The sequence below is a fragment of the Bos mutus genome, chromosome 21 (genome assembly GCF_027580195.1).
Source record: "Bos mutus isolate GX-2022 chromosome 21, NWIPB_WYAK_1.1, whole genome shotgun sequence".
Lineage (NCBI taxonomy): Eukaryota > Metazoa > Chordata > Mammalia > Artiodactyla > Bovidae > Bos > Bos mutus.
Genome location: NC_091637.1, coordinates 19,514,050 through 19,540,326, shown reverse-complemented (window position 1 = coordinate 19,540,326; position 26,277 = coordinate 19,514,050). Strand labels below are relative to the sequence as shown.

The following is a 26,277-nucleotide window of genomic DNA, read 5'->3' as shown; positions in this document are numbered from 1 at the left end:
GCCCGCTAGCTAGTACTCTTTGGACAATCTAAAAAGTATTATTACCGCCCACCGGCTTGCCTGGGACTAACCCACCTGCTTCTTGAGCAGGGGAGGTTGGACCTTGATTCCCAGAGTTCCGCAGGGGAAGGTCCATCCGGAAGTCCTTTTTCCCCCCTACGGGCGGACCGGTCTACTTGTGGCTCTCCTATTGGTCGCGCTAGGAGTCTCCCGCCTGCCTCTTGGGTAGCCGCGGGACCTAGCAGAGTACAGACAGGAAGTTGCCCCTGCCTGTGAGGCGGGTCGTTCGGGTGGAGGCCACAGGCCACCCCGAGGCTGCACAGGCCGCGCGGAGGGAGCCGGGGCGTCGCCAGCCTGGGTTCGGGAGCCGCAGACCAGAAGGCACCGGGCGGACTGAGGTTTCCGGCGGGTTCGGCGCAGGGGGGCGGGCGGCCGGGTCGCTGAGCGGCGGCGCGGCCCCTCCCTCTCCAGTCTAGGAGCGCGGCCCTGGGCTGGGCGGAGGCTCGTCCCAGCGCGCACCGCGGCGCGGCCGCCGGGCTCAGGCTGGCGGCCGAGGGCCCCTGCGGCGCGCTGGGCCAGGGCTCGGGCTGGGGGTGGGGGCCCCGCGGGACTGCGGCCCCCTTGGCGGGCTCGAACCCGGGCACCGGCCCCTAAGGGCGCTAGGCCCTCGGGCTGCGGCGATCGGGGGGCACCGGCAGCCACCGTTTGCTGAGCACTTGCCGAGGGCCGTGCCCCGCGGCAGGTTCGCCCTGTGTCACCCGAACAGCAGTCCTGTATGACCGGTAGAACCCAGTCACCCCATTTTACAGAGTAGGGAAACGGGGGCCTAAGCCGCCTGCCCAAGGTCAGACGTCTCGGAAGAGCTGGAGCCGGGATTCAAACCCTGGCTGTCCCCACCAGAGTCTTGCGCTCTTAACCACTACCGTCTTCTTCTCTGATGAACTTAACGTGAACCTCGGTTTTCCGAGGGGTATTGGTATTTCCCAAGGTTGCTTGATGATCAACTGAGAACATGCACCTAAAGGCGCTAGGCACCCTGCTTTGGGACGCAGGCAGTGCTCGCGGAAGGAGGGCTGTTAAGATCGCACGTGCTCTGCATGTTGGTAACACTGTACATCTGTCTCCTTTAGGATTTGTGGGTGGAAGGCAGGCATGGTCAGAACCATTTCCCTGGCAGGAAAGCGGAGACAGGACGTGTCCCTCTCCACGTCTCTCAGCCAGTGAACGCTGCCAAGCTGGAGCCCAAAGCCAGGTGTCCTGACGCCCACCGAGGGGCTCCCTGCACCCACCATGAGCCGCCTGCTCTGGAGGAAGGTGGCCGGCGCCACCGTCGGGCCAGGCCCGGTTCCAGCTCCGCGACGTTGGGTCTCCAGCTCCGCCTCCGACCCCGTCCCCAGCGACGGGCCGCCGTCGCCGCAGCCTGTGCCATCCTCGGTGGGCGGGCAGCTGCGGCACAACCCCTTGCACATCCAGATGCTCTCGAGAGGGCTCCACGAGCAGATCTTCGGGCCCGGCGGGGAGAGGCCCGACGAGGCCGCGGTGCGCCGCAGCGTGGAGCACCTGCAGAAGCACGGGCTCTGGGGGCAGCCGGCCCCGCCCTTGCCCGACGTGGAGCTGCGCCTGCCGCCCCTCCTCGGGGGCAGCCTGGACCAGCACTTCCGCATCCTGGCGCAGAAGCAGAGCTTGCCCTACCTGGAGGCGGCCAACTCGCTCTTGCAGGCGCAGCTGCCCCCGCGGCCCCCGAGCTGGGCCTGGGCGGAGGGCTGGACCCGGTACGGCCCCGCGGGGGAGGCCGAACCCGTGGCCATCCCCGAGGAGCGGGCCCTGGTGTTCGACGTGGAGGTCTGCTTGGCAGAGGGAACCTGCCCCACGTTGGCGGTGGCCATATCCCCCTCGGCCTGGTGAGTAGGGAGGGGCCAGGGTCAGGGGACTTGAGCCCTCGAGGGGGGCCCCCACTCTGTGTCTGACGGGTGGGTTTCCAGGGACTGTGGACTCAGTGGTGAACTGAAATCAGCTCGACCCCAGCTTTGATAGAGCTTACTTTATGGTGGGGAAGGTGTGGGTGGTAAAGGACACCCTAGCAAGTGTCAGGTGGTGATGGGCTCAGCAGAGTCCCAGTAACATGTACTTGAAGCTGACTGGGAGACCATTTGAGATTACCTTGATTTGATGCCTTTACCCCTTCCCCTAATAGCTTCCTGAAAAGTTAGTCCAAGACATTTGAACAGTGTTTCTGTTTGGGGATGTCTGGTTATTTTGGGCAGGAGAAACTTCCCTTTGGTGGGAATGTCCCAGGCGGTATAAGACACTTAGCGTCCCCAGCTGCTCTCTTAAGTGCCAGACCAAATCCCTCTGCCCCCCCATTTCAGTTTCCAAATACCCCTCCCCTCAGGTGACACCTTGCTGATCACCCCTAGTTGAGAAACACTTCTTCCATCCCCCAGCCTCCCAAGTAGGCCTGCAGGCATTTTGGTCCCCCAAATGTATATTCAATCACTCTTTTCTTTTTGAGTAACTTTCTAAGTGCTACCCAAGTTTCTTTTTCAAACAATGATGGCAGTACTGTTTCTCCCCTTTTTTTATTCTTCATTCCAGGATTAAAATACTATTTACAACCTTAATGCTTTCAGGCATGGCCAGCAAAAAAAAAGTTGGCAGTTTCTTTATTCCTATTGGAAGCTACATCTTTGTAAAGAAAGCTGCGAAATGTTAAATATGCAGTTGAAAATGGTGAAAACATGGCTAAATAGATAAGGTAGGCATTAATGGCTGAAAAGAGCAAAACCAGATGATTCCTTATTGATTAGTTCCAGTTAAGATGAGAATCTCAGAGCTTACTATGTAACTTGATGGTCAAACTAGAGGGAATACTCTCCATCATTTGAGAAAGTAAAGTAGGCTGTGGTGGCTGAAAGGAAATTAGGAAACCAGTGATAAGAACTGTTTTTTGATCTTTCGGTCATTCTTGGCCAGTTTACCTCTAGTCCCCTTTTTCTTTTCTCTTCTTCCTCTCCTGACTTTTCACCTCTTTCTCTTCCTGTCCTTTCCATCATCCTCTCATTCTCATACCATTCTTGCCAGTGGTACTGGGGGGCACCGCTCAGTTTGCCTGGCAGTGGAAGTTATTACTGAGGACCGGGCTCATACAGGGCCTTCCTCCTGGGAGCCTGACTGTGGTGGGGGCAGAAGGCTGGGGCCCTGACAGCAGCCCACTTAACTTTGGCATATCCCTGGCACCTGGCTGTCTAACGTCAGATGCCTGAGCAGCCCGCGGTTTCCAGTGGAAGGGAGAAGCCTTGCACAGGCCAGAGGGCAGCTTTCCCAAAGGCTGCAGGTGAGGGCTTTGGTCATGAGACCGGAGGGACATTGCACAGGCTGTCAGTGCCAAGCTGAGGCTCACAGGGAAAGTGTAGTGTTAATGGCGTTGGTTCTGACTCATCTTAAATATGCCAAAGGTGTTTGCATTTTGGCTTTCTTCTTTTTTATCACAAAAATTTGACAAGATGGCTCTCATGCACAGCTGCAGACCCAGATCTTGACACCAGTCTGGCTTTTTATTGCAACCAAAGTCCCTGTCATCCCCGCAGCCTCTGATATTTTACATCCTTCAGCCTTTTCTTCCGTGTTATTAAGGGCTTTGACATGCTGAATTGAGAGGGAAGGAGGTTGCAACTCGAGTTCCTGAGCATTTTCCCATCATTTGGGGTGTGGGTTAGATCTCACCAGGTTTAAAATTAGGAACCACTTTTTGCTGGTAATGCTCTCCCCGAGAGAAACTAGTTTTATGTTTGTCATTAGCTGTTGTGACAGATAACCCCTCCTCCCCTCCATAAGGGACACAGGGAGCTTGCTTGCAGCTGTGGTGGCCACACAGGTGGCCTCGTCACTCACTTTGGTGCTGAGTGGCCTTGACCCTTTGGCGTGATCCATGGTTCACAAGAGGCTTTTTGCTCAGTGGCCGTTTCCCTACACTTATCCTTGTGGATCTTGAGCAAACTCCGGCCTTTTCCCGAGTCAGTGTCAGGCCCCCAACAGACAGCACTCACCCCCTGTCCACCCCACCCCCCAGCTCTAGCACGTACTTCTAGAACATGTGCATACATCTCCTCCTTTCTGGCACTTTCCCTGGTCTGTCACTGGGGGTGGTTGCTCAGAGGCCCAGCACCTTCTCCAAGGTGCATGACTTGCTCTTTGTCCTTCGGAATCTTTCCAGCCGTCAGATGATTCATCCTGTACCTGTGTGCAGCGTTTGTCTTTTTTTTTTTTTTTTTTTGCCACTTTCAATTAAAAATTCCACTTTGGGTCCTGTTATAATTGTCTGTCCCCTTTATTAGCTCTTTGAACATGAGCTGTTTCATGCTCATAGATGTGAGGGGTTGGTAACATTCATTAAGACATCTCAGAGCCAAGCACAGACTTGGTGAGCCCCAGACCTAACAGACATCTTGATGGCCAGGCTGCATGCCCGTCTGGGACACCGGGGACTGTGGCGCGTAGCTGCCTTCCTCTCTGTGGAGGTGGAGAAGTAAAGAAGGCTTTGTAACTCCTCCTCACTCCCAGCACGGCCCCTGACAGCACCCCACCCGACCTCCAGCTCTGTGAGGGTTAGGAGACCTTGTCCCCAGCTGCTAGCGCAGGACCTGCATGTGGTGGAAGGTGTGCAGTGGGGCTTGAGGAGCGGGGCGTGCACGTCTCTGGGCTGAGCCTGCCTGCCTCTCACCTCCTCAGGTATTCCTGGTGCAGCCGGCGGCTGGTGGAAGAGCGTTACTCTTGGACCAGCCAGCTGTCGCCGGCTGACCTCATTCCCCTGGAGGTCCCTGCCAGTGCCGGCAGCCCTGCTCAGCGAGACCGGCAGGAGCGGTTAGTGGTGGGGCACAATGTGTCCTTCGACCGAGCCCACATCCGGGAGCAGTACCTGATCCAGGTAGGGATCCTGGGGCTGACTGCAGGTCCTGGCTCGGGGTGGGCTCGGAGCCCGGCTTTCAGTGGCTGGGGAAGGACTGCGTGTCCTGGCTAGTGCCTCCATTGCCTTTGTAGCAGCTCCAGGGCCCCCTGCTGACCAGCCCTGCCCGTGGTCCTTGTGCCCAGCTCTTGGGTCCCCAGCATCCCTGGCACAGGACCTGAGCTGTCACAGTACTGATGGCCCTTGTCTGTATGCGGCATTTTAGAGCTTGACCTGGGCTTTGGAGGCCGCGGGCCCCACAGCCTCGGCACGCGTCCTGCCTCAGCCACTGGTGAGCAGCATGTGCTTCTTGACACCCCTGAGCCTCAGTTTCCTCTTTTGTAAAAAGAGGGAGATAGCAGAAGTTGCATCAAAGGATTGCTGAGAGGGTTTGAACAGTGCGCATGTCAGACACCCAGAACCATAGTGTGGCACTTCCTGAGTTTGTGGAAAGTGCCCCAGGAGAGGTGGGGCAGGTGGGAGCAGCCTTGGCCTCCAGCTGCAGATGCTGAGGCTCAGACAGCCTTGTTAACTTGGCCAGGGCCTCATAGCTGGTGAGTGGCAGGGTGGGGCAGCCAAGCCTGATAGCTCGGAAGGCTTGGTTTAGGCCCCTCTGTTCCCAAGGTGCCTCTCAGCGCTGTTGCTGGGAAGGGCCTTGTGTTGGGACTGAGCCTGGCCTGTGCCTTCCAGGGTGGCTAGGATCTAGAAGGCAGGCCCCTCACAGGTGGAGGAACAAGCACCAGCAAGTTTGAAGACACTGCGTCTTGAGCATCCAGCTGTGTGCTGGGAGGGGGGCTATGGTGGGGCTGGTGGGCTGAAGCACTGAGCTGGGGTAGGCAGGCCCCTCTGCTGCAGCCTCTCCCTACTCCTCAGGGTTCCCACATGCGCTTCCTGGACACCATGAGCATGCACATGGCCATCTCGGGGCTGAGCAGCTTCCAGCGCAGTCTGTGGATGGCTGCCAAGCAGGGCAAGCACAAGGCCCGGCCCCCTACTCAACGAGGCCAGAAGTCCCAGAGCAAAGCCAACGGCCCACCGGTGAGGGCACAGTGGGCGTGGGGGGACCCCGTCACAAGCCTGCCCATCTGGCTCAAGGCCACACTGACCTGCCATGTCCCTCGCTCTGGCCCCCAGATCTCGTCCTGGGACTGGCTGGACATCAGTAGTGTCAATAACCTGGCAGACGTGCATGGCCTCTACGTGGGGGGGCCTCGCCTGGAGAAGGAGCCCCGCGAGCTGTTTGTCAAGGGCAACATGAAGGACATCCGTGAGAACTTCCAGGTATGGCAGGGGGTGGGGTGCTCCGGGGGTGCGGGCAGGGGCAGGCCCCTAGAGGCCCTGGGAGTGTAGCTGTCACACCTGACCCTGGGCCCCAGCGGCAGTAGTGGGATGACTGCCCACCCTGCGCCTTCCTGTCGCCTGTGCCAGGACCTGATGCAGTACTGTGCCCAGGACGCGTGGGCCACCTATGAGGTTTTCCAGCAGCAGCTTCCACTCTTCCTGGAGAGGTGAGGGAGTGCCCCTCTGGGAACCCCTGGGGGTCAGTGGGTTCCCGGTGGTACCTGGGCCCATTGTAGCCAGGTGCTGCTGGGCCTTTCTCAGGCTGGGGCCCTCAGCCTTTCTGGCCTGAGAGCACGGAGCTGCTCTGTCCAGGGGTGGCCACCTGGGCCTTGGGCTCTCGGGTGTCTACAGAGTCCTAGAGGAGAGGTCTCAGGCTGTGCTTATTTCATGGTCTGCTCAGCGCCCTCTCTGAACCCAGATCCTGAGCCACGGGCTTCATGTCCATCTTGGTTATGTGTCCTAGTGAGTCAGTCTGATGATGCGGTCAGAATTGGAAGCCTCAGCCAAACCCGGTTCTGATCTTAATTGTCCGGTCCAGCTCATGTGACCTTGGGCAGGGCAGTTGGTTTCTCTGAGCCCCGGTGGTCTTGTCTGTGAAGCACACACAGGCATACTTGACTATCCAGTTGTGAGGCTCTTGTGTGACACTTTGTGTGTGTGGAGTTGTAACGCAGCGTCTGGCTCCTGGTCATTACTCAGCATGTGGCAGCCACCTCCATTTTTGTGAGCTGTCATTCCCACATTATCCCTGAGGATGGAATGATATCCCTATTTTATAGATGAAGGAACTTTGGCTCAGAGAGATGACGTCACTTATGCAGGGTCTCATGGCTGGGAAGTAGGAGAGAGCTGGGGTTTAAACCCCTGTCTCTCTGATGTGGGTGGTTGGGTTGAGGATTGCCAGGCCGGCTCAGGGCTTGGGCCAGAGCCTTGCCTCCCGTGGTCATTTATGGCAGCCCTGGTGTTTGTCCTGAAGGTGTCCCCACCCGGTGACTCTGGCTGGCATGTTGGAGATGGGTGTCTCCTACCTGCCCGTCAACCAGAACTGGGAGCGTTACCTGGCGGAGGCCCAGGGCACCTACGAGGAGCTCCAGCGGGAGATGAAGAAGTCGCTGATGGACCTGGCCAACGACGCCTGCCAGTTGCTCTCGGGAGAGAGGTAGCCAGGCCCTTGGGTGGGCAGGGTCCTCCTACAGGGGCCGGGCAGTGGGAGGCCTGGCCTCTGGCGTGGCCTTAGCCCTGCCCTGGTGAACTGGCTGTGCAGGTACAAAGAGGACCCCTGGCTCTGGGACCTGGAGTGGGACGTGCAGGAGTTCAAGCAGAAGAAGGCGAAGAAAGGGAAGAGGAGGGAGCCGGCTGCAACCAGCAAGTTGCCTGTCGAGGGGGCTGACGCCCCTGGGGACCCCAGGGATCAGGAAGGTGGGGAACATGGGCGGGAGGCGGGGAAGGGAGGGGCCCTGGGAAGGGCCTGGGTCCCTGGGGTCCCTTGGCAGTGGTGGCTCCAGCCTTCCAGAGAAGAACCCATGCCCCCTGCAGTGGAAGCACAGAATTCGAACCACTGGACTGGACCGCTGGGCAGGTCCTGGGAGGGTCTTTCTGAGATACCCTTCCCTGGTCCTGATTGTCCTCCCCACCCTGTGCAGACCCCGGCCCCCCCAGTGAGGAGGAGGAGTTCCAGCGAGATGCCACAGCCCGCACCTGCTTGGAGCAGCTGAGAGGGACCACAGAGCTCCTGCCCAAGCGGCCCCAGCACCTTCCTGGACACCCAGGGTGAGCCCTTCCCCTCACATGTCCAGAAGCCACCCTATCCCTCCCTCCACCTCGAGACACCCGTATTCTGGGCCCCAGCACAGAGGGTAGTATGCGTATGCGCCCCTGCTAACACGCTGCCATCTGTTCCTGCCATCTTCCTGTCCTGCTGTCACCCCTGGGTCCTTGGGCTTGTTCACTACAAGTGCACTAAGCACCTGCTGTGTTCTGGGCCTTACTGCAGCCTCTGAGGGGCAAAGAGAAGCATAACTCCTTTCTAGTAGCTTCTCCCTGGGAGGAGCCAGCCTGCGCTGGAGTTGATATCCATAATGAGACAGGAGAGTCATCAGTGTCGAGGCAGAACCTAAAACTCTGCCTGGTGAAATCAAGGAAGGCTTCCTTGAGGAGGTGACCTTCATTCTCACCCCACAAAGTGGCAGAGATGGGAAAATAGGGGCATCCAGACTGAACAGCAAGGGGCCAATTTTGTGTTTCCCTGAGAGGAGGCCCCCTTAAATCTGTGCCCTGAGTGCCTCACTTGCCTAGCTCTGGCATTGGCTTTGGTGAACAGCCCGTGAGGGATGGAGCACTGGGGGCCCTGGTGTGCTTCTGGAGCAGCAGAGGTCGGGTAGACCTGTGCGCTGCTCTGGGCAGTTCCCCTGGTGAAGTGGAGCTTGGCGAGGAGTCTTGCCCTTGGCAGTGTGTATGGGTCCTGGAATAGGGAGCTGACACAGGATCTGTCCTTGGGGAATATTTGAATTATTCTAGGGGCCTCCATGGGGGTCCTGGCTGAGTCCCAGTGGGAGGGGGTGGTAATGTCAGGCTGAGGTCACCAGCAGGCCTTGGGATGGGTGGGCATTGTCACGGGTGGAGAGAGCCTTCCTCGTTACATGCTGTCCTCCCCTGACTGCTGTGACGCACTCTCTGCTGGCGGTGTAGGTGGTATCGGAAGCTGTGTCCCCGGCTCGATGACCCTGAGTGGACCCCTGGCCCCAGTCTCCTCAGCCTCCAGATGCGGGTCACACCTAAGCTCATGGCGCTGACCTGGGACGGCTTCCCTCTGCACTACTCGGAGCAGCATGGCTGGGGCTACCTGGTGCCCGGGCGGCGGGACAACCTGGCTCAGGTGTCGGCCGGCAGTACTCCCACGTCGGCTGGGGCGGCCTGCCCCCACACGTAAGGCTCTGGCTCGGGGAGGAAGGGGCTGGCATCTCGGGACCCTTCCCCTTGTTGGAGAGGCCAAGCCCAGCTCGGGCTAGGGTGAGGAGCCTGAGTTGGAGTGTCTGGCTTCTAGTTCTTTTTTGATGGCAGTCTTTCTGTCCAGGCCTCCGAGCCCTGTTGAGTTGAGGGCGTGGGGTTGGAGTGGGAAGGGCTGAGGCCCTGCTCAGGAGCCTGCAGCCCGGCTGTCCGCACAGGAACACGTAGAGGGCGGGCTGGAGGCCGTTGAACGTGACGGGTCTATGGACTTCGTGTGCCTCCGTTGAGTATCATTTATCGAGCACTGGTTATCTTCTGTGTTAATAAACCCATTACAGTGCTTCCTCGTTTGTTCCCCAGGCAGCCGCATGAGACAGGGTGGTTATCTTCATTTTAGAGCTGGCAGAAGAAAAGGCCATGGGGAAGTCTCTTGTCTGAGAACCCAAACCCTTGAGCCTTTGACAGGCAGGTGCTGGGGAGAAGCCATAGTGCGTGAAGTGGCCCAGAACTGAGGGCCCTGGCTCAGCAGGGCATTCTGACCCTGCCCGCCTGTGGGGCCTGAGGACAGAGGGATGGGGGTCGGCCTGCGCCTGTGAGCTGAAGAGTGGGTGCAGGAGCCAGCCTGGGGTGGGCCTGGCCCTGACTTCCCGCTGCCCTGCTCCCCGCATGCTCTTCTCCCGAGTCAGCCTGGGCCTCGAAGCCCAGCCTGCCAGCAGCGTGCTGTCTTTCTCAGCTTGTCCCTCGCTATCTATGAGCCGGGGAGAGTGCTGTCCATTCCTGCCTCAGGGCCGCTTCTGGGGACTGAACAGGGAACGGTGGAAGGCACCCGGCGAGCGGCCTGGCCCGGAGGGGGCCCGCGGTAATCAGGCTGCGGCTGCCGTTCTCTGCGCAGAGCCATCGAGTCCCTGTACAGGAAGCACTGTCTTGAACAGGGGAAGCAGCAGCTGGAGCCGCCACAGGCAGACCTTTCCGAGGAATTCCTGCTGTCCGACAGCGGCGCCATGTGGCAGACGGTGAGGGCGGCTCTGGCTCCAGGACGGGGCAGCCTCTGGGTGGGGGCCGGGCGCCAGGGGCACTCATCTGCTCACTCACCCCAGAGTGGGGCTGGCGGACGTGGGCCAGCCCAGCCCCCTGCTTTATTCGCTTGGTACCTGGGCCCCTCCAGGTGGAAGAATTGGGCTGCTTGGAAGTGGAGGCCGAGGCAAAGATGGAGAACTTGCAAGAGGCAGTCCCAGGTCAACCGCTAGCTCCGGTGAGCTGGGCGCCTGCTCAGGGCTTCTCTGGGTGGGTGCTGGCTGGCCACGTCCTCCTGTTGCGCCCAGGTAGTGCTTTCCCCCTCAGTTCCCAAGGTTTTGGGGGGCTGGGAGATGACCACCATGCCCTTAGGCAGCCCCACCCTTGTTGGAGGCCAGAGAGGGAGCCTGAGACCGCATGGCCATCCTGTCTTTTCCCAGCTGCATGCCATTTCAGGCCCTTATTCCCACTCCTACCCCATGGCCCTCGCTGAATGCAGGTGCTGGAGCAGGGCCTGATCTAGGTGTGTGGCCCCCACAGACTGCTGCTGGTGGCCCCAAAGCCAGCCAGCCAGCTTATCACCATGGCAACGGACCCTACGATGACGTGGATATCCCTGGCTGCTGGTTCTTCAAGCTGCCTCACAAGGTGTGTGTGCTGGTTCACACCCTGTTTCGTGGTGTCCTGGGGCACATAGTAGGCCTGCAGAGTGACTCAAACCAGGAGACGGCCTTGCTGTGGGAATGCCAGGAGTAGAGGGGCAGAGCATGATCTCGGACAAAAGTTGCCATCTCTCTGAGCCTTTGTTTTTTTTCTAAAAATTGGGTGGCAAGGGGCCTGATGGCAGAGTTAAATGACATAAGGCTAGAAAAAAGAGAAAAATGACATGGGGCATCTCTTTGTGACCCCATGGACTATAGCCCGCCAGGCTCCTCTGTCCATGGGATTCTTCAGGCAAGAATACTGGAGTGGGTTTCCATTTCCTTCTCCAAGGGATCTTCCCCACAGGGATTGAACCTGGGTCTCCTGCATTGCAGGCAGATTCTTTACCATCTGAGCCACCAGGGATGTTTTTGAGCCTTTTTCTAAAAATTGAGTGGCAAGGGGTCTGGTGGCAGAATTAAATGACATAGGGCGAGAAAACAAAGATCATCGCATCCGGTCCCACCACTTCATGGGAAATAGATGGGAAAACAGTGGAAACAGTGTCAGACTATTTTTCTGGGCTCCAAAATCACTACTGATGGTGACTGCAGCCATGAAATTAAAAGACGCTTACTCCTTGGAAAGAAAGTTATGACCAACCTAGGTAGTATATTCAAAAGCAGAGACATTACTTTGCCGACAAAGGTTCGTCTAGTCAAGGCTATGGTTTTTCCTGTGGTCATGTATGGATGTGAGAGTTGGACTGTGAAGAAGGCTGAGCGCCGAAGAATTGATGCTTTTGAACTGTGGTGTTGGAGAAGACTCTTGAGAGTCCCTTGGACTGCAAGGAGATCAAACCAGTCCATTCTGAAGGACATCAGCCCTGGGATTTCTTTGGAAGGAATGATGCTAAAGCTGAAACTCCAGTACTTTGGCCACCTCATGCGAAGAGTTGACTCATTGGAAAAGACTCTGATCCCGGGAGGGATTGGGGGCAGGAGGAGAAGGGGACGACAGAGGATGAGATGGCTGGATGGCATGACTGATTCGAGGGACGTGAGTCTGAGTGAACTCCAGGGGTTGGTGATGGACAGGGACGCCTGGCGTGCTGCGATTCATGGGGTCGCAAAGAGTTGGACACGACTGAGCAATTGATCTGATCTGATCTGATCTGGGCGAGAAAAAAGAGAAAAATGACATAGAGCATGTCAGGGGCCTAGTACCACATCTGGTGACTGATGGCTGTTACTGGGAGGGGAGCTGGGTGTGTGCCTGTGTGTGAATGTGTGTGTGTTTGCGCCCATGTGTGTGTGTATGTTGCAATCAGGGATTTGCCCCAGACTGCTCTGCTGGTGGGGCAGTCTGGGCTCAGTGTTGGGCAGTGCCTTGGGCACTGGGGATCGCAGCACACCTCCAGGCCCCGCTTCCTCTGCTCTCCGCAGGATGGCAACAGCTGCAATGTGGGCAGCCCCTTCGCCAAAGACTTCCTGCCCAAGATGGAGGACGGCAGCCTGCAGGCTGGCCCAGGAGGCGCCAGCGGGCCCCGGGCCTTGGAAATCAATAAGATGATCTCATTTTGGAGGAACGCCCATAAGCGTATCAGGTGGGCCGTTGGGGAGGGCAGAGACTTGCTGCTGTGCGTGCCTCTGACCAGGTCACCACTCTCCTGGGATCCCTTCCCCTCCCCCCTCCCTACCCCCCCAACCCCGGGGCCCTGACAGCCTGTACTACAGCACAGGGCTTGCCCGGTCTGGAGGCCAGGCTCTCTGTGGTCCTGTTGCCGTGCACCCACGGACCAGGCTCTTTCCCTCTCCAGCTTTAGTTTCCTTGTTATGTAAGAAGACTGGCACTGTAGGTCCCTGAAGGCCCCTCCCAGCCCTGTGAGGCCCCTTCTGTGAAGGGCTAGTGGCCTGTAAGCTGTGTTGGGGGCTGGGTCCTAGGCCGGGAATGGCAGATGGATCAAAGTCTAGTTCCATGGCGGAGGTGGCTGCCAGCAGCACGCTCCTGTGAGAAGAGTCTGGCAAGGGCTGGTGACGTCTGCCCTGAGCGTGGAGGAGGCAGTGGTGGCAGGGCTGCAGCGGGGTGCCTCACGGTCACCCCAGGATGCGGGCAGAAGTGGCCTCAGCTGCCTGGCCATCTCCTTGAGGGCTTGTGCTTCTGGGTGGTAGATGGCAGGGCCCAGCCCGAGTCAGGTCAATGGAGAGGGTTGAACCGGCCGGGCACAGAGGGCACACAGCAGAGCAAGGTAGTTGAGAGCCGTGTCGTGAGGGGGTGGCTCCTGCCCCCATGGCTGTGCTCAGCAGCGTGTCCCCACAGCTCCCAGATGGTGGTGTGGCTGCCCCGGTCTGCGCTGCCCCGGGCCGTGACCAGGTATGTCCTATTGGGGTTGTGGGAACAGGAAAGCTGAGTGAGGCGGGTCCTAAGACCAAAGCCAGCTGTGGGGATTCAGGTCCTTCCCCCCGACACCCCCACAGGCATGCCAACTACGATGAGGAAGGCCGCTACGGGGCCATCCTGCCCCAGGTGGTGACGGCTGGCACCATCACTCGACGGGCTGTGGAGCCCACATGGCTCACTGCCAGCAATGCCCGGGTACGTGTTCTTTGTACGTCTGGTCTCCCTGGCCTTCCTCTCCTGTCTCGAGAAGCTGGGGTTGCAATGAGCCTGTACTAAGATCTGAGTCTGGCGGGACTCAAGTCCAAATCTGGCATCACAGCCCCTCCATTTGTTGGGCAGATAAGTTCTGGGCACCAGCTCCTGGCCAGGCATGCGTGGCACAACTTTTGTGGAGTCTGCATGGGGCTGAGTGTGAGCCAGGCATGGGGCAGGGGATCTTTACCTGGAACTAGCAGAGCTGGCTGCATTCCCTAAAACCATGCCTTTGGGAAGGGCCACCACATCTCAGTCTAGTCAGGCCCCGGGGTGAGCAAGAGGAGTCTCACCGGGTACCTACGTGGGGTATGACCTCCTTCTTCCCACAGCCTGACCGCGTAGGCAGTGAGTTGAAGGCCATGGTGCAGGCCCCGCCTGGCTACGTCCTCGTGGGTGCCGACGTGGACTCCCAGGAGCTGTGGATCGCAGCTGTGCTGGGAGATGCCCACTTTGCCGGCATGCATGGTGAGCGGGAGCCAGGGCTGGAGCAGAGTGGAGGCGGCCTGATGCCTGGCCGGCGGAGCCGCCTCTCTCACTGTCGCCCTGCCCCCCAGGCTGCACAGCCTTCGGCTGGATGACCCTGCAGGGCAGGAAGAGCAGGGGCACTGATCTGCACAGCAAGACAGCAGCCACCGTGGGCATCAGCCGTGAGCACGCCAAGATCATCAACTACGGCCGCATCTATGGGGCCGGGCAGCCCTTCGCCGAGCGCCTGCTCATGCAGTTCAACCACCGACTCACGCGGCAGGAGGCAGCTGAGAAGGCCCAGCAGATGTATGCGGTCACCAAGGGCCTCCGCCGGTGAGTGTCCCCCCTTCCCTACCCCTGGGCCTCAGGCTTGCTTTATTGTCTTTGCTGCGCCTGTCTTTTTGACCTTCCCGTTGCCTGAGCCCTCATACAGCCTCTGACCTAGCTCTAGGTGCGTTGTCCTTCGGTTGTGATGTTTGCTCGCTTCACAGTCCGTTTTCCTCATAGCCGTGAGTTATCACTGAGTGGTTGCAGGGTGCGTGCTCTGCTCCTGCAGAATAAACAGTAGTGTGGGGGTTGCAAACCCACATGCTCACAGGGCATGAGAGCAAGTGAGAGGGGGAGCAGAGTGTTGTCCAGGGAGGTGAGAGGGGAGACGGGGTCGGGAGGATGCTCTAGGGTAGCGTGTACTGGCGGAAGCAAGGCAGTGACAACAGACATGGCTGGGTCTTAGTCGTGGAGACCTTTGAAAGCGTCATGGTGTGGACTGAGGGGTGGTGGGGAAAGCCTGTTGTACCTGTGAGCAGGTGAGTGACATGACTGGCCAGCAGGGGACTAGCCTGGTGTCGTCTGAAGCCGCAGTGAAGCTGTGAGTCTAGGGCAGCAGGGACCGAGAAGGGGGAGCCAGGCTGGCTGTATGTCCTGTCTTCTGCCTTTCTAAATGCTCTTCCCACCCTCACCCCAAAATGCAGGGTGGTAGCCTTTGCTGCCTGCTGGACTGACATGACACCTGTTGGTCACTGGGCAGTGCAGGGTTGAAGGTTTAGGACAGTAATGGTCCCCTGTCCTTTATCGGGCTACCTTCAGGAAGCCCACAGAATCCTGGGATCCTGTCTAGGCTCTGTTTCTGCCTGCTGTGTGATCTCAGAGTCACTTAGCATCTCTGAGCCTTTTGACCCCAGGGCGGTTGTGGAAATGGAGTGGAGTTGAACACGCCTAGCCCAGGGTTTGGCACAGAATAGGCATTCCCGTGGAAATGACGGTGGTGACGCTGCCCCCCAGGTACCGGTTGTCAGATGAGGGCGAGTGGCTGGTGAAGGAGTTGGACCTCCCTGTGGAGAGGACCGAGGACGGCTGGGTTTCCCTGAAGGATCTGCGCAAGATCCAGAGAGAAGCTTCAAAGAAGTGAGACCCTTCTGTGTGTTCATGTCAGTGGGAGGGTTTGGGCTTGCCCGGGGAGAGCTGGCGTGCTTTTGCCCTGATATGGTGAAACACAAAGCTTGCCCTCTTTGTTCCCCAGATCGCGATGGAAGAAGTGGGAGGTGGTTGCTCAGCGAGCCTGGATGGGGGGCACAGAGTCAGAAATGTTCAACAAGCTGGAGAGCATTGCCACATCTGACATACCGCGTACCCCGGTGTTGGGCTGCCGCATCAGCCGGGCCCTGGAACCCTGTGCTGTCCGCGGGGAGGTATCGCCACCCTCGGAACAGGGCAACAGGGGCCTCGGAGGGCAGGGCTCCTGTGCCGCCTCCTGCTCAGGAGGGAGCTGCTTGTGGTCTGGCCCTCCTCACCTGTGCCTTCCCTCCCCAGTTTATGACCAGCCGAGTGAACTGGGTGGTGCAGAGCTCCGCGGTGGACTACCTGCACCTCATGCTTGTGGCCATGAAGTGGCTGTTCGAGGAGTTTGCCATTGACGGGCGCTTCTGCATCAGCATCCACGATGAGGTTCGCTACCTGGTGCGGGAGGAGGACCGATACCGCGCGGCCCTCGCCCTGCAAATCACCAACCTCCTGACCAGGTAGGCAGGGCCCACGGCTCCTCCGGCCTGAGCGTCTGCCAGCTACATGGGGCTTGGACCACACTGAGCACAATCTGAATTTTCATGCCCCCAGGAATAAGTGTTTCCACTTTTATCTCTGATTTTTAAAAACTACGAAGTCTTAAAAAGACTGGCTCAATATTTAGAAAAGATTTTTGGAGACTGAAAGTGTTGTATCGCCAGACTAGATCACTGGGGTGGTCAGGAGGTGGGAGAGGAGTTCTCAAACTGTGCTCCCCTTGGAATACAGCTTTGTTTTGAAAATCAGATGACAGGCTTTTCTCAAAGTATCTCAGAAAATTGAGATACTTTTTCATTTGTAAACATTTATTCTTAGGTGCCAAAAGTTTGCTATTCTGTTAGTAAACAGAAAACATCGTTAACAGGGAAGCTCAAGTATACATATTGAGTTAATTTCCTTGTAGTAAAATCCCTAGTTTATATGATTGTATTAACTGATGTTACAGTTCCATGTTGATCTGCCACTAAGAACCAGTTTGGGAACCATGGCCTGTCCTGATTAATGGGTATATAATGAATGTTTACAATGATCAATACTGCTGCCCTCGTCTTCTGACCAAAGTGGGAAAAAAGGTGTGTTTTGAGTCCACAGTTGTACGCGAGTGTCTCAGTGGGAGGTGCTGGCCCATCAGCTTTCTTCGCTTGCACAGAGCCGGCTGGGCAGGCCCTCTCCTGGGAGATGGGTCTTGTTCATAGCGGGGGCGCGACTGCTGCAGGGGATCGGGTCTCTTTCAGGTGCATGTTTGCCCACAAGCTGGGTCTGAATGACCTGCCCCAGTCAGTGGCGTTTTTCAGCACAATCGATATTGACCAGTGCCTCAGGAAGGAAGTGACCATGGACTGTAAAACCCCTTCTAACCCAACTGGGATGGAAAGGCGATACGGGATTCCCCAGGGTGAGCACAACACCTTCCTTCCTTATTACACATGGGACGGGAGGTGGACTAGAAAGTGGTCTCAGACAACAGAGGCTTGGGGCACTGGAGGGTAACCCCTATCTTGGGCTATGTACTGGGCTGGTTCGGTTTATAACGGGCCCTGAGTCCAAAGTGAGCATAATGTTCAGATCACAAAGGCATGTGTTTCTAGAAAGATGTTCCTAGTAAATGAAGTGTTTGACTCCGGTTTCTTTCTTCTTTAACCACACACACACACAAAAGATTTAAACGAGATTTATTTTAAAGTCACAGTGGGTTCTTAGGTGACAAAATTATGCTCTGAATGCCAAACAAATTAGAAAGCTTAAAGTCTATTTAAAATGTATCTAAGACAAACATTTTATAAATAAAGAAAACAGATCCTCCCCAAATATGACCCTACCATTCTTGGCAATCCTTTTTGACCTTAACATTAAGCGTTTCTCACTTCTGACTGCTTCGTGAGGGGGCATCCTAACGAATTGCACTATTTTTCAGGTGAAGCGCTGGATATTTACCAGATAATTGAACTCACCAAAGGCTCCCTGGAGAAATGAAGCCAGCCTGGACTATAGCCCTGCCTGGAGGCTCTGTATTTGCTCCCATGGAGCTTCATTGGGGCAGTGCAGGCTCCTAAAACTCAGGCTTTCAGCTCTGCTTTTTGCAAAAGGGCTGGCCTGAGGCCAGCCATTTTTCAGTAGCAGGGCCTGCCAAGAATGATTGCCTCTAAACTGAAGGTGCAATTGAGTTCAGAACCAAGATGCCAATGTGGTGCAGGCAGCAGGACAAGGGGGCATTGTTGCTTGTTGGGTAAAAAGAAAGCAGAAGCCCCAAAGTTCACATTAACTCAGGCATTTCATTTCCTTTTTCCTTTTCTTCTTGGCTGGTTCTTTGTTCTGCCCCTCATGCTCTGATGCAGTGCCCTAGAAGGGGAGAGAAGTAACGCTGTAACGTGAGAAGCTTGTTCAGAGGCAGTGGAAATAAAAACAGAAATCCTTTATCTTCTCATCAAAGCCTGTGTTGGTCATGCTTTCTCCCCCGTCCCACTCACGGGAGGTAACTGTTGGAGATGGGGGCAAGCTCTGCAGTAGAGCAAGGTGGTGCTGACTCCTTCCCTTTGGACTTCTGTAATGACGCAGGGAACACGGTGACAGAGAAGGGGCATCAAGATGCTGCAGAACTCCCCTGAACTCAAATGCCAGGGAGGCAGAGGCAGTGGACAGGGCCAGGTGTATTATGGCTTAGAGTGGTAAATGGAAGAATGTAGATTCAGAATTTTTTGAGAAGCTAGAAATCCAGGGTGGCTGATGTAAACTTCCAGTTTATCTTGGATATATGTAAGGTGATAGAAATTCTGGGCACCAGAGGTAAGGAAACACTGGGTTCTGCTTCAGAGATGCTGTAGGGCTCATAGCGTGCTGTTCCTCTCCCTTTAGTCTCAGCAGAGGGGAAAGGAGGCTAAGAAATGTGCTGACCCTCATTCAGAGTAGTGGCCCTACTTTGAATGACAGCATGGTAGAAGAGGGAAAAACTGGTTTCTGAGCCAGAGTGCTTAGGCTCATAATTTTCCAATGGTTTAAAAGGTTATGGGGAGAAGACCCACAGTAAGACCTTGTTTTCAACATTCCCTTTCTGGAAATGTCCACCCTAAAGGTATACAAGCCTGGGAAACTTCGGGGATGGTTCACCGTTTACAACCTTTCTCTTGAGAATGCTTAGTTTCGTCTTTGACCACCTTTTGGCTCTTTCTCTGTGGCTGCTCCCTGACGGGCTACTGACAGCCAGCCAGGAGGGCAGCTGAAGCCTCCTGCACTCTAGTCCGAGCAGGCACTGACCTCTTCATTTTCATCCTCCTCCTGCCGAAGAACCACGTCCAGGATGTTTCCCTTGATCTTGAAGTCTCGTGAGGTGCTGAGCTTTATATGCTTCATCAGGTTCACCTGGGACAGGATTGTAAACACAGGCACAGTTTGCTACCAATAAAACCTGCCCAGGACTGCCTAAGCCATCCCGGATAAACCCTTCAGTTCCTAGAGAAGCAAGTCCACACCCACTAGACTTCACATCAGGCCCCCTGTGTCAATGTTTGGCTTCAGGCCATCAGATCAGAAATAGCAAAGAAACAAAAGAAACGCAGTCGCCTCCCCCCAGTGCAGTTGTGTTGCTTCAGTTTGCCAGGTCCCCTCACAGGCTAAGTGGAAATCAGTAGAAAAATTACAGAATATGCTTACCTTTGACCTCTTAGAAAGGTGGATGAGAAATTTTTCATACTGTTCAATGGCAAAGATGAGATTAGGAATTGGCTTGGTTTCCCGAAGAGCTCTGGCCTACAGGGCAAAGAAGAGAAGACCTAAATTTGGGGTTCAGGGGTGGTAAAGTGCTCTGAAACTGCCTGTAGCAGAACTGCTCGTGGCTTTGAGGGAAAGATAGTCTAACTTCCAATGAAATGCAGTTTTACTTATACACCAGTCATTAAGATTTTTTTTGACAGTTCAGTTTCATCAAAGGACCTAAATGCTAATGGAGATGGCAATTAATCCTTTCTACTTGTAATTCCTAAACCTGTGTTTTCTAGAGGCTGGCTGAGGGAAGGGCCGTGGTGTGGGTGGGTGGCTGCCTCTCTGACTTGGGATTCTTGTGATGATGAGCCCCTCTGCACTGGCTCTGTTTCCGCTCTAGTCTACAGATGCGTTTTCATAGCTGCGATTCTCTCTCCCCTCAACTTGAATTGTAGCTTATAGATCTTCCATATGTTTCTTATGCATATAGACATGTTTTTATATTTTTTAAACTACAAATGAAGACACTTTACATCTTTTTTTCCTTTAACATTATCTTAGAATTCTGTATCTGAACATTTAGCTTTGTATTTTTTCATGTCTGCATAGTTTGTTCTACAGTATAAATATACTGTAAAAGCCAGCCCTCTATTGTGGGCATCTTAGTTTTCCCAGTATTTCACTTTTACTTACAACATTACTAGGACTGAATATACACAGGCCTTGACAATAGAGATATTCTACAAGTAGAATTGCTGCATTAAAGACTGGTGCATGTGAACAGTTATTGCTAAATGTTCCCCTTGAGAGAGGACTCAATTCTTACTTTGCCAGCAGTACCCTGGAGAATCCACTTTCCGGCACCAATCTTTCACGTCCTTTAAGGGGCACCTTTTGCACTCACTAACTTTTCCTAAAATCAGCTCCTTCCCAGTGGTTATCCTAAGCTATTTCTATTTTTGAAGAGTTCAAGATTTCCTGGTACTTCCTGAATAGAGCATATACAGAGGAAAAAGATGTTCCATTTGAACAAAGTCCATGAGTTGAGAAGCAGCCATACACAAATAAGCACATTTTCCCCAGCTTTACTGAGATGTAATTCACATACCAACCATTTACCCATTATATTGCATGCTTTTTTGTGTGTGTTTCTTTGTGCATTCACAGAGTTGTATAACCATCACCATAATTTTACAGCATTTTCACACAACCCACCTGCACAAGAAATCCTATACCCATTTTAGCAGGCACCTTCCCAGTTTCTCTAACATCCCCCTAACCACTCCTGCTCCCCAGTTCTAGGCAACCACTAATCTTTTTAGATTTGCCTTTTCTGGGCATTTTATATAAATGGATTCATATAACACCTAGTCTTTGTCCGATTGGCTTCTTTTACTTAACGTATTTTCAAGGTTCATCAGCAACCTTTTTTTTTTTGTTGTACTGCACGGCATGCAGGATCCTAGTTCCTTGACCAGGGATCAAACTGGTGCCCCCCTGCAGTGGAAGCGCAGAGTCCCAACCACTGGACCACCAGGGAATTCCCAGTGGCCACGTCTTGGTCACTGTCAGCAACTTACGATGGCTGTGGGGCCGGCAGCGGTTTTCTCCTTTTCTCCGGTACATTTTAGGCTCCTACTGTGCTTGTTCTAAAGAAAAGGAAACAAGTTCTCTCATTCCTGAAGGTTTTTCTGTAGAGCTACCAGGCTAGTGGTACTTTTCTAATACGATGATTATAGCGATAACGGGAGAACTCTTAGGGGGCCAAGTCTGGGTGAAGAGATTCTCCTGAAGTAGATGCTGGGCAATGGGAAACATTCTGGGACACTTCATAATCCTCAGATATTTTCCCGCTTTTTGTTGTTGGGAGATTTACAGTCTTGCTCTTGGATGGGTCTATCACAGGGAAGTGAGGTTAGGACCCACCGTTATTAACACTAGGGCAGCCAAGGGACTCGTGAGCTACAAAGAACTGTCAAGGGGGGAGTAGGACTAGGTGTTCACTACTGGGATATTCGCTAAAAGGGCTAGAGAAAAGATAGGAAGCTGGAGAGGTTGTTCTCAGAGCCATGTGTCTCACATGACAAGTGGTTACAGGCTCCAGGACAGTTTAAAGGTCATAGAAACACTTTGTTTCCCTATGTTGCAGATAATCAAAATAAAGGGCTCCTGGAGAAAGGAACAATCAAGAAGGGGACCAGGAAGTACAGGATTCTGATAAGGCAGGAGAGAAGGGACACGTGAGGCAGAGACCACCCAAGTGTGAGGCACACAAACAGGAACCTTTTACTTGAAGGGGAGTTCTGTGCCCTCTAGGAATGACAGACCACGGCCCATGGGACAACTAACAGTTAAAAACAGAGGCCTGCAAACAGAGAGAAATCACACTACTACAGCCATGTGAGAGAGAGGAGGCTTGGTCCACATGGCATGTTCTGGAAAATAAGAAAATGTAGGGATCCCAGAGATGCTGGTGTGAAGAAACTTATTTTTGGCCCTGGAAGGCAGGGTAGAGGGTGAATACTTTGTAGGGGAGGGGCAGAGAAGCAGCACAGGTAGTAGAACTCATGTGACCAAATGGGAAGTGAGCCATCTTCCTAAAAGTTGTACCCCAGATGGGACCTTGTTGAAACTCCCTAAATCAATCCCAGCTACGGCCTGTTTCTGCTGATTCAGGCAGGACTAAAACTGTAGTGGGAAGAGAAGTATCTTTTAAAGGTATACAGTCCTGAGCAGGATGCTAAGCTACGGGTTTTGGAGCAATGGCTTTCACTGCTTTCTTCTCACTGAGATCCAAGGCTATGGGAAAAAAGGAGCTAAAAGAGAATAAGCAGCTCTTTGAAAGATGTGGCAAATGCAATCCAGATTTCTAGATAAAAGTTGGAGAGAGTTAATGGAACCTTGGGCTCTTGACTCATTAAGCACATCTCACAAAGACAAAAAGTGCCTGTGGATCAGCTGATTTGTCAAATAAGGCTTTAAGTCAAACACAGATTGAGAAGGGGAGAAATATCCAAGGAAGAATACATAAACCAGTTTTTGTGTAATGTAGAAAAAAAGATAGTCTAGAAGGTGCCTAGTGATAAGCAGAAGAAAAGCTTGAGAATGGGTCAAACACAAAACCCCAAACCTCCCAGCATTTTACAAGTCAGTGAGTGTCAAGTATGCTTCCAGAGCAGGGGCTGGCCAACTACAACCAAGAGGCCAAATCCAGCTCCTGCTTGTTTTTCAGAAGTTTCACTGAACACAGCCAAGCTCCTTCATTGTATATTGACTATGGGTGCTTTTATTCCACAACGGCAGAGTTGAGTTGTGACAGTGACTCTATGGCCTGCAAAACCCAGAGCATTTACCATCTGGCCCTTTGCAGAAAGTCTGCAGACCACTGTCATGGAGTCAAAGAACCCAGTTCGAACCTCAGCTTTGCCCCTTTTTCTGGCCGTACCACACAGCACGTGGGATGTTAGTTCCCCAACCAGTGATCAAACCCACACCCGCTATATCAGAAGCTCGGAATCTTAACCTTTCTGTTTTTGGCCTTATGTCTGACAGCTTGGGAAATGATGCTCTAAGGTCATGTTCATTTTATTGGAACAGCAAATATTTAGAGAACACCTGCCTGGTGTTGTGTTAAGCACTTTCCACAAGTTACCTCATTTAGCCTCACCATGCCTGCCACTACTTCACTCACATTCCCAAAGGAGTGGGTTTGGAATCACCCAGAAATAGACCAAGTCACTGAGCCTAAGGATGCATGTTCTCCTCTGCTCCAAGTGCAAGCATACCAAACACTTTTTCTCTCTAAATCAAACTTGGTGATCAGTCCCCTGGGAATACAAGGAGTCCTTTCTCACTTGAAGATACACTGTGATACAGACAATCACTTACCTGTACATAAGAAATAAACGAATAGCATAGAGGGGTCAGATGTGAACCAGACAGCTTCACCTGCAGCAAAGGAGAAAGAATTCAGTAACTGTAGGAATAACATGCTTTCCCCATTCCTAGGAAAGGCATTCTCAACTCACCAGTTTTTCCATATTTTTCGGAATTCCTGTGGAGGGCTGATACACCTGGAGATACTAACAAAAGATTCCAAGATTCAGTATTAGGCAATGGCAGGACACCCACTTCTCTCAAAGGTTTCATAAAGTTCTAGGGGAAAGCGTTGGAATCTTACATGCATGCATACTCAGTCATGTCCAACTCTGTGACCCTATGGACTGTCGCCCACCAGGCTCCTCCATCCATGGGATTTCCCAGGCAAGAATACTGGAGTGGGTTGCCATTACCTACCCTGGGGGATACTTTCCAACCCAGGGATTGAACCTGCATCTCGTACGTTTCCTGCATTGGCAGGCAGATTCTTTATCACTGAGCCACCTGGGAATCCAGATTTAGAATGCTATTCCTACACAGATGTCCCATGAAACTACAGGTAGTGACTCAGTGAGCACATGGTGTATGACTATTGCTCTGGCTGGAGAGAGGAAAAGAAAATAAGCTACCCAGATTCGTGCAGAATCTTAAGACTCCAGGCTTCCTTTTTTCCCTCCCCTAAGCTCCAAAGCTTCCCAGACAGGAGGCAATGAAAGATTTAAGTTTCTGACTTGTTCCATTTATTGCTTTAAAAATCCTTCAGGGTGATAGTCCCTGAATCTAGAAAGCCAATGACTTTGCTGTTTTTCTTTTAGAAAAAGCCAATAAAGATTATAGAGGTTCTCCGTATTTCTACCACAGAAGCTAGTTAGCCACACACTATAGCCAGAGCGGCACCTTCTCAGAAATGGCAGCGCTGCTGTTTGGGTACATGGTGTGAGGCGGTCCACCATCTTTCTTTGGTTGTCCGTGCCTTCCTAAGTAATGTGGGTCATTGCTAGAATTGGAACTAAATTACATAGTTCTTAGCACTCTTGAATGTCTGCTGAGAATCAAAATACTGCAAATACAAAAAAAGTTTCTTGTTAACGGATACTAAGAAGCATTAACTTAAACTCAGGGCAAGTATACCTTGTATTTTCAAAAAAAAAACTTATTCCCTACTCGTGTACCTGACCTGTGAGGCATTTAACACCTACTTGTTAAAGGACAAATACCCTTTCGGTGTCCAGACTGGTCTGAAATTGTCTAACTTTTTGTGTAATTGGAATCGGATTAAATTCTATAGCTAAAGCTTAGACTGAGTCTTAGAAGGTGTTTGAAAAGGCATTTATACTCAATTATACTCAATTAAGAGGCATTTACATTCATTATACTCAATCATATGAGCAACATACTCATATGCTAAAGAAATATGGAGCTCTAAAAACAGATTTAGAATTATGCCTCAACTGTTATTTCCAGGCCTGTGGAGTCACCTGCCATCTACTGGTCAAACTATGACTTGCAGAGATGTAGACGTGGGTTCTGCCCTGGGGTGTTCAGCACCAGGGGCAGTGTCCTGGCTGGGTGGGGCAGAATGATGGTGGTGACTGACTCTCCGATACTCACATATTTGACAAGTGCTGTAAGAGTGGTGTACATTTTGCCAAGGTCCTTTAACAAGGTGTCCACACAGCTGCCTGATGGCAGGGCTGTCTGCACCAGCTCGTGGAAAAATGTGAGCAGAGTTCCCAACTGTATGATGGTGGTTTTCTCCATGGGATGGTTTGTTAGGGCTGCCTGAGAAGAGGCCTCTTCTGAAAGGAAATGAAGTTAATTAGCACATTCAAACCCAACTGACCTTATTTTCTAGTTCAAGTCAAAGAGATTTAGAAACCAACTAAACATCATTAACTAGGAAGTCTGGATGCAGAATACATTAGTAATTATATCTTCTACTTTCATTACTTTGGAAGTCTAGCACAAACAGACAGAGCTCAGGGGCTCTGCCTTTATGTCTCTTTCAGTTCAGGTTTTAGTTGGCTTTGCTTTGATCACAATTCCTGGAACCCCTCCCTCAACCCATGTTACCTGGTATGATTTTTTGATTTGCTTGTCCCTTAAGCTTGGTGATCAGCCAGTCCACTTCTTCTAGGACCTTCTCAGCTTTACTCAGAACAAGCAGCTGTGAAAGAAAAAAACGCCTGGCATGGCTCACTGCACACAGCTGCTGGTGTAACATGATAGCCACGGCCACCAGTGGGCGGGTTAGAGGCCTCAGGACTTTAGCCACTGTAATTCACTCCTCACAGGGAATAAAATGGAAGGGATGACAAGGCTATTTCCCAAGTGCCAGGGATCAACACTTACACAGACAGTAGGGGCAGCTGTTTTCAAATTCACCAATGCAAAGTTGTTTGTTTTCTCCACTTCCACATCCTGGGAACGGAAAGAGAGGTGAGATGTAATGACAGTAAGGCTGTTCCCCTGGCCTCTACTCCCAACTCAGGGCTCCATACTGAAGGCTCACTACAGTACCTCGTCTATGTCTCCAAGATGTCCATGGATATCCTGGGACAAGTCACGCAGCAGACCAACAGGACTCTTACACGAAACATGGAGGTTGAAGAGCAAACTCAGCATGCCCTTGCAAAAGGAGGCATCCTCTAGGAGTAGGAAGGAAAGAAAACTCAGTTATAACCCAAGTCAGTCCTGTAGCAGGTGGGGGTGGCCTGGCTGGAATGCTAGCCTGTCATGTTTCAGGCACAACACCCCCATGCTGCACACACTCCAACCCAGGCAGCGGGTCCACAAAGGTACACTTCGACCCACAGGTGCAAATGAGGGGGATGTTTCCCATTTATTAGTCACTATCAACATATAACTAGCATACGGGTCAAGAAATATCAGCACCCCAGGACACTCCCCTCCTCACCAAGGAAACTGTCATTCTGCCTTGTAACCTCACATCGAGTTTTGTCTGATTTTGAACTTTATCTAAGTAGCACCATGCAGTAAGTACTCTGTCTGTGTCTGCCATCTGCTGAGTGTCGTGTGCGCCGGACTCCTCCATGTCACGTGTCAGTGGAGTCTGTTCACTCCCACTGCCGTCCAGTGTCCCACTGCGCGCACACAGTGCAACCCCTCGACCC

At 53.4% G+C, this 26,277-nt stretch overlaps 2 protein-coding genes across 8 annotated transcripts in view; one reads left to right on the top strand and one right to left on the bottom strand.

The window, feature by feature from the left end:
• The first annotated feature begins 1,142 nt into the window (after positions 1-1,142).
• On the top strand, positions 1,143-18,010 carry POLG (DNA polymerase gamma, catalytic subunit). Of its 3 annotated transcripts, none has more exons than XM_070358251.1 (22): positions 1,143-1,901; positions 4,729-4,924; positions 5,816-5,980; positions 6,077-6,223; positions 6,371-6,450; positions 7,260-7,442; positions 7,548-7,702; positions 7,927-8,053; positions 8,972-9,208; positions 10,122-10,242; positions 10,395-10,551; positions 10,743-10,891; positions 12,331-12,491; positions 13,205-13,258; positions 13,363-13,480; positions 13,870-14,005; positions 14,095-14,341; positions 15,290-15,412; positions 15,528-15,696; positions 15,818-16,026; positions 16,804-16,964; positions 17,484-18,010. In XM_070358251.1, the coding sequence occupies exons 1-22, from the start codon at positions 1,291-1,293 to the stop codon at positions 17,540-17,542; spliced, it is 3,765 nt and encodes a 1,254-aa protein (XP_070214352.1). In that variant the 5' UTR covers positions 1,143-1,290; the 3' UTR covers positions 17,543-18,010. The 3 variants fall into 3 exon arrangements, with proteins under 3 accessions (XP_070214352.1, XP_070214353.1, XP_070214354.1); XM_070358252.1 differs by having other exon boundaries at positions 10,395-10,481; positions 10,784-10,891; positions 17,484-18,009; XM_070358253.1 differs by lacking the exons at positions 16,804-16,964; positions 17,484-18,010 and adding an exon at positions 16,515-16,781.
• FANCI (FA complementation group I) overlaps positions 17,772-26,277 on the bottom strand; it is a 64,160-nt gene continuing 55,654 nt past the window's right edge. For 4 of the 5 annotated variants that reach the window (XM_005910193.2, XM_070358248.1, XM_070358249.1 and 1 more), the window contains 10 exons: positions 25,664-25,791; positions 25,496-25,564; positions 25,217-25,310; positions 24,755-24,942; positions 23,293-23,346; positions 23,153-23,212; positions 20,845-20,913; positions 19,217-19,312; positions 18,821-18,925; positions 17,772-17,908 (listed from right to left, as the gene is read on the bottom strand). In XM_005910193.2, coding sequence (XP_005910255.1) covers positions 17,828-17,908; positions 18,821-18,925; positions 19,217-19,312; positions 20,845-20,913; positions 23,153-23,212; positions 23,293-23,346; positions 24,755-24,942; positions 25,217-25,310; positions 25,496-25,564; positions 25,664-25,791 — 944 coding nt within the window. In that variant the 3' untranslated portion in view covers positions 17,772-17,827. The remainder of the gene's footprint in view (positions 17,909-18,820; positions 18,926-19,216; positions 19,313-20,844; positions 20,914-23,152; positions 23,213-23,292; positions 23,347-24,754; positions 24,943-25,216; positions 25,311-25,495; positions 25,565-25,663; positions 25,792-26,277) is intronic. The other variant, XM_070358247.1, reaches the window with a different exon arrangement.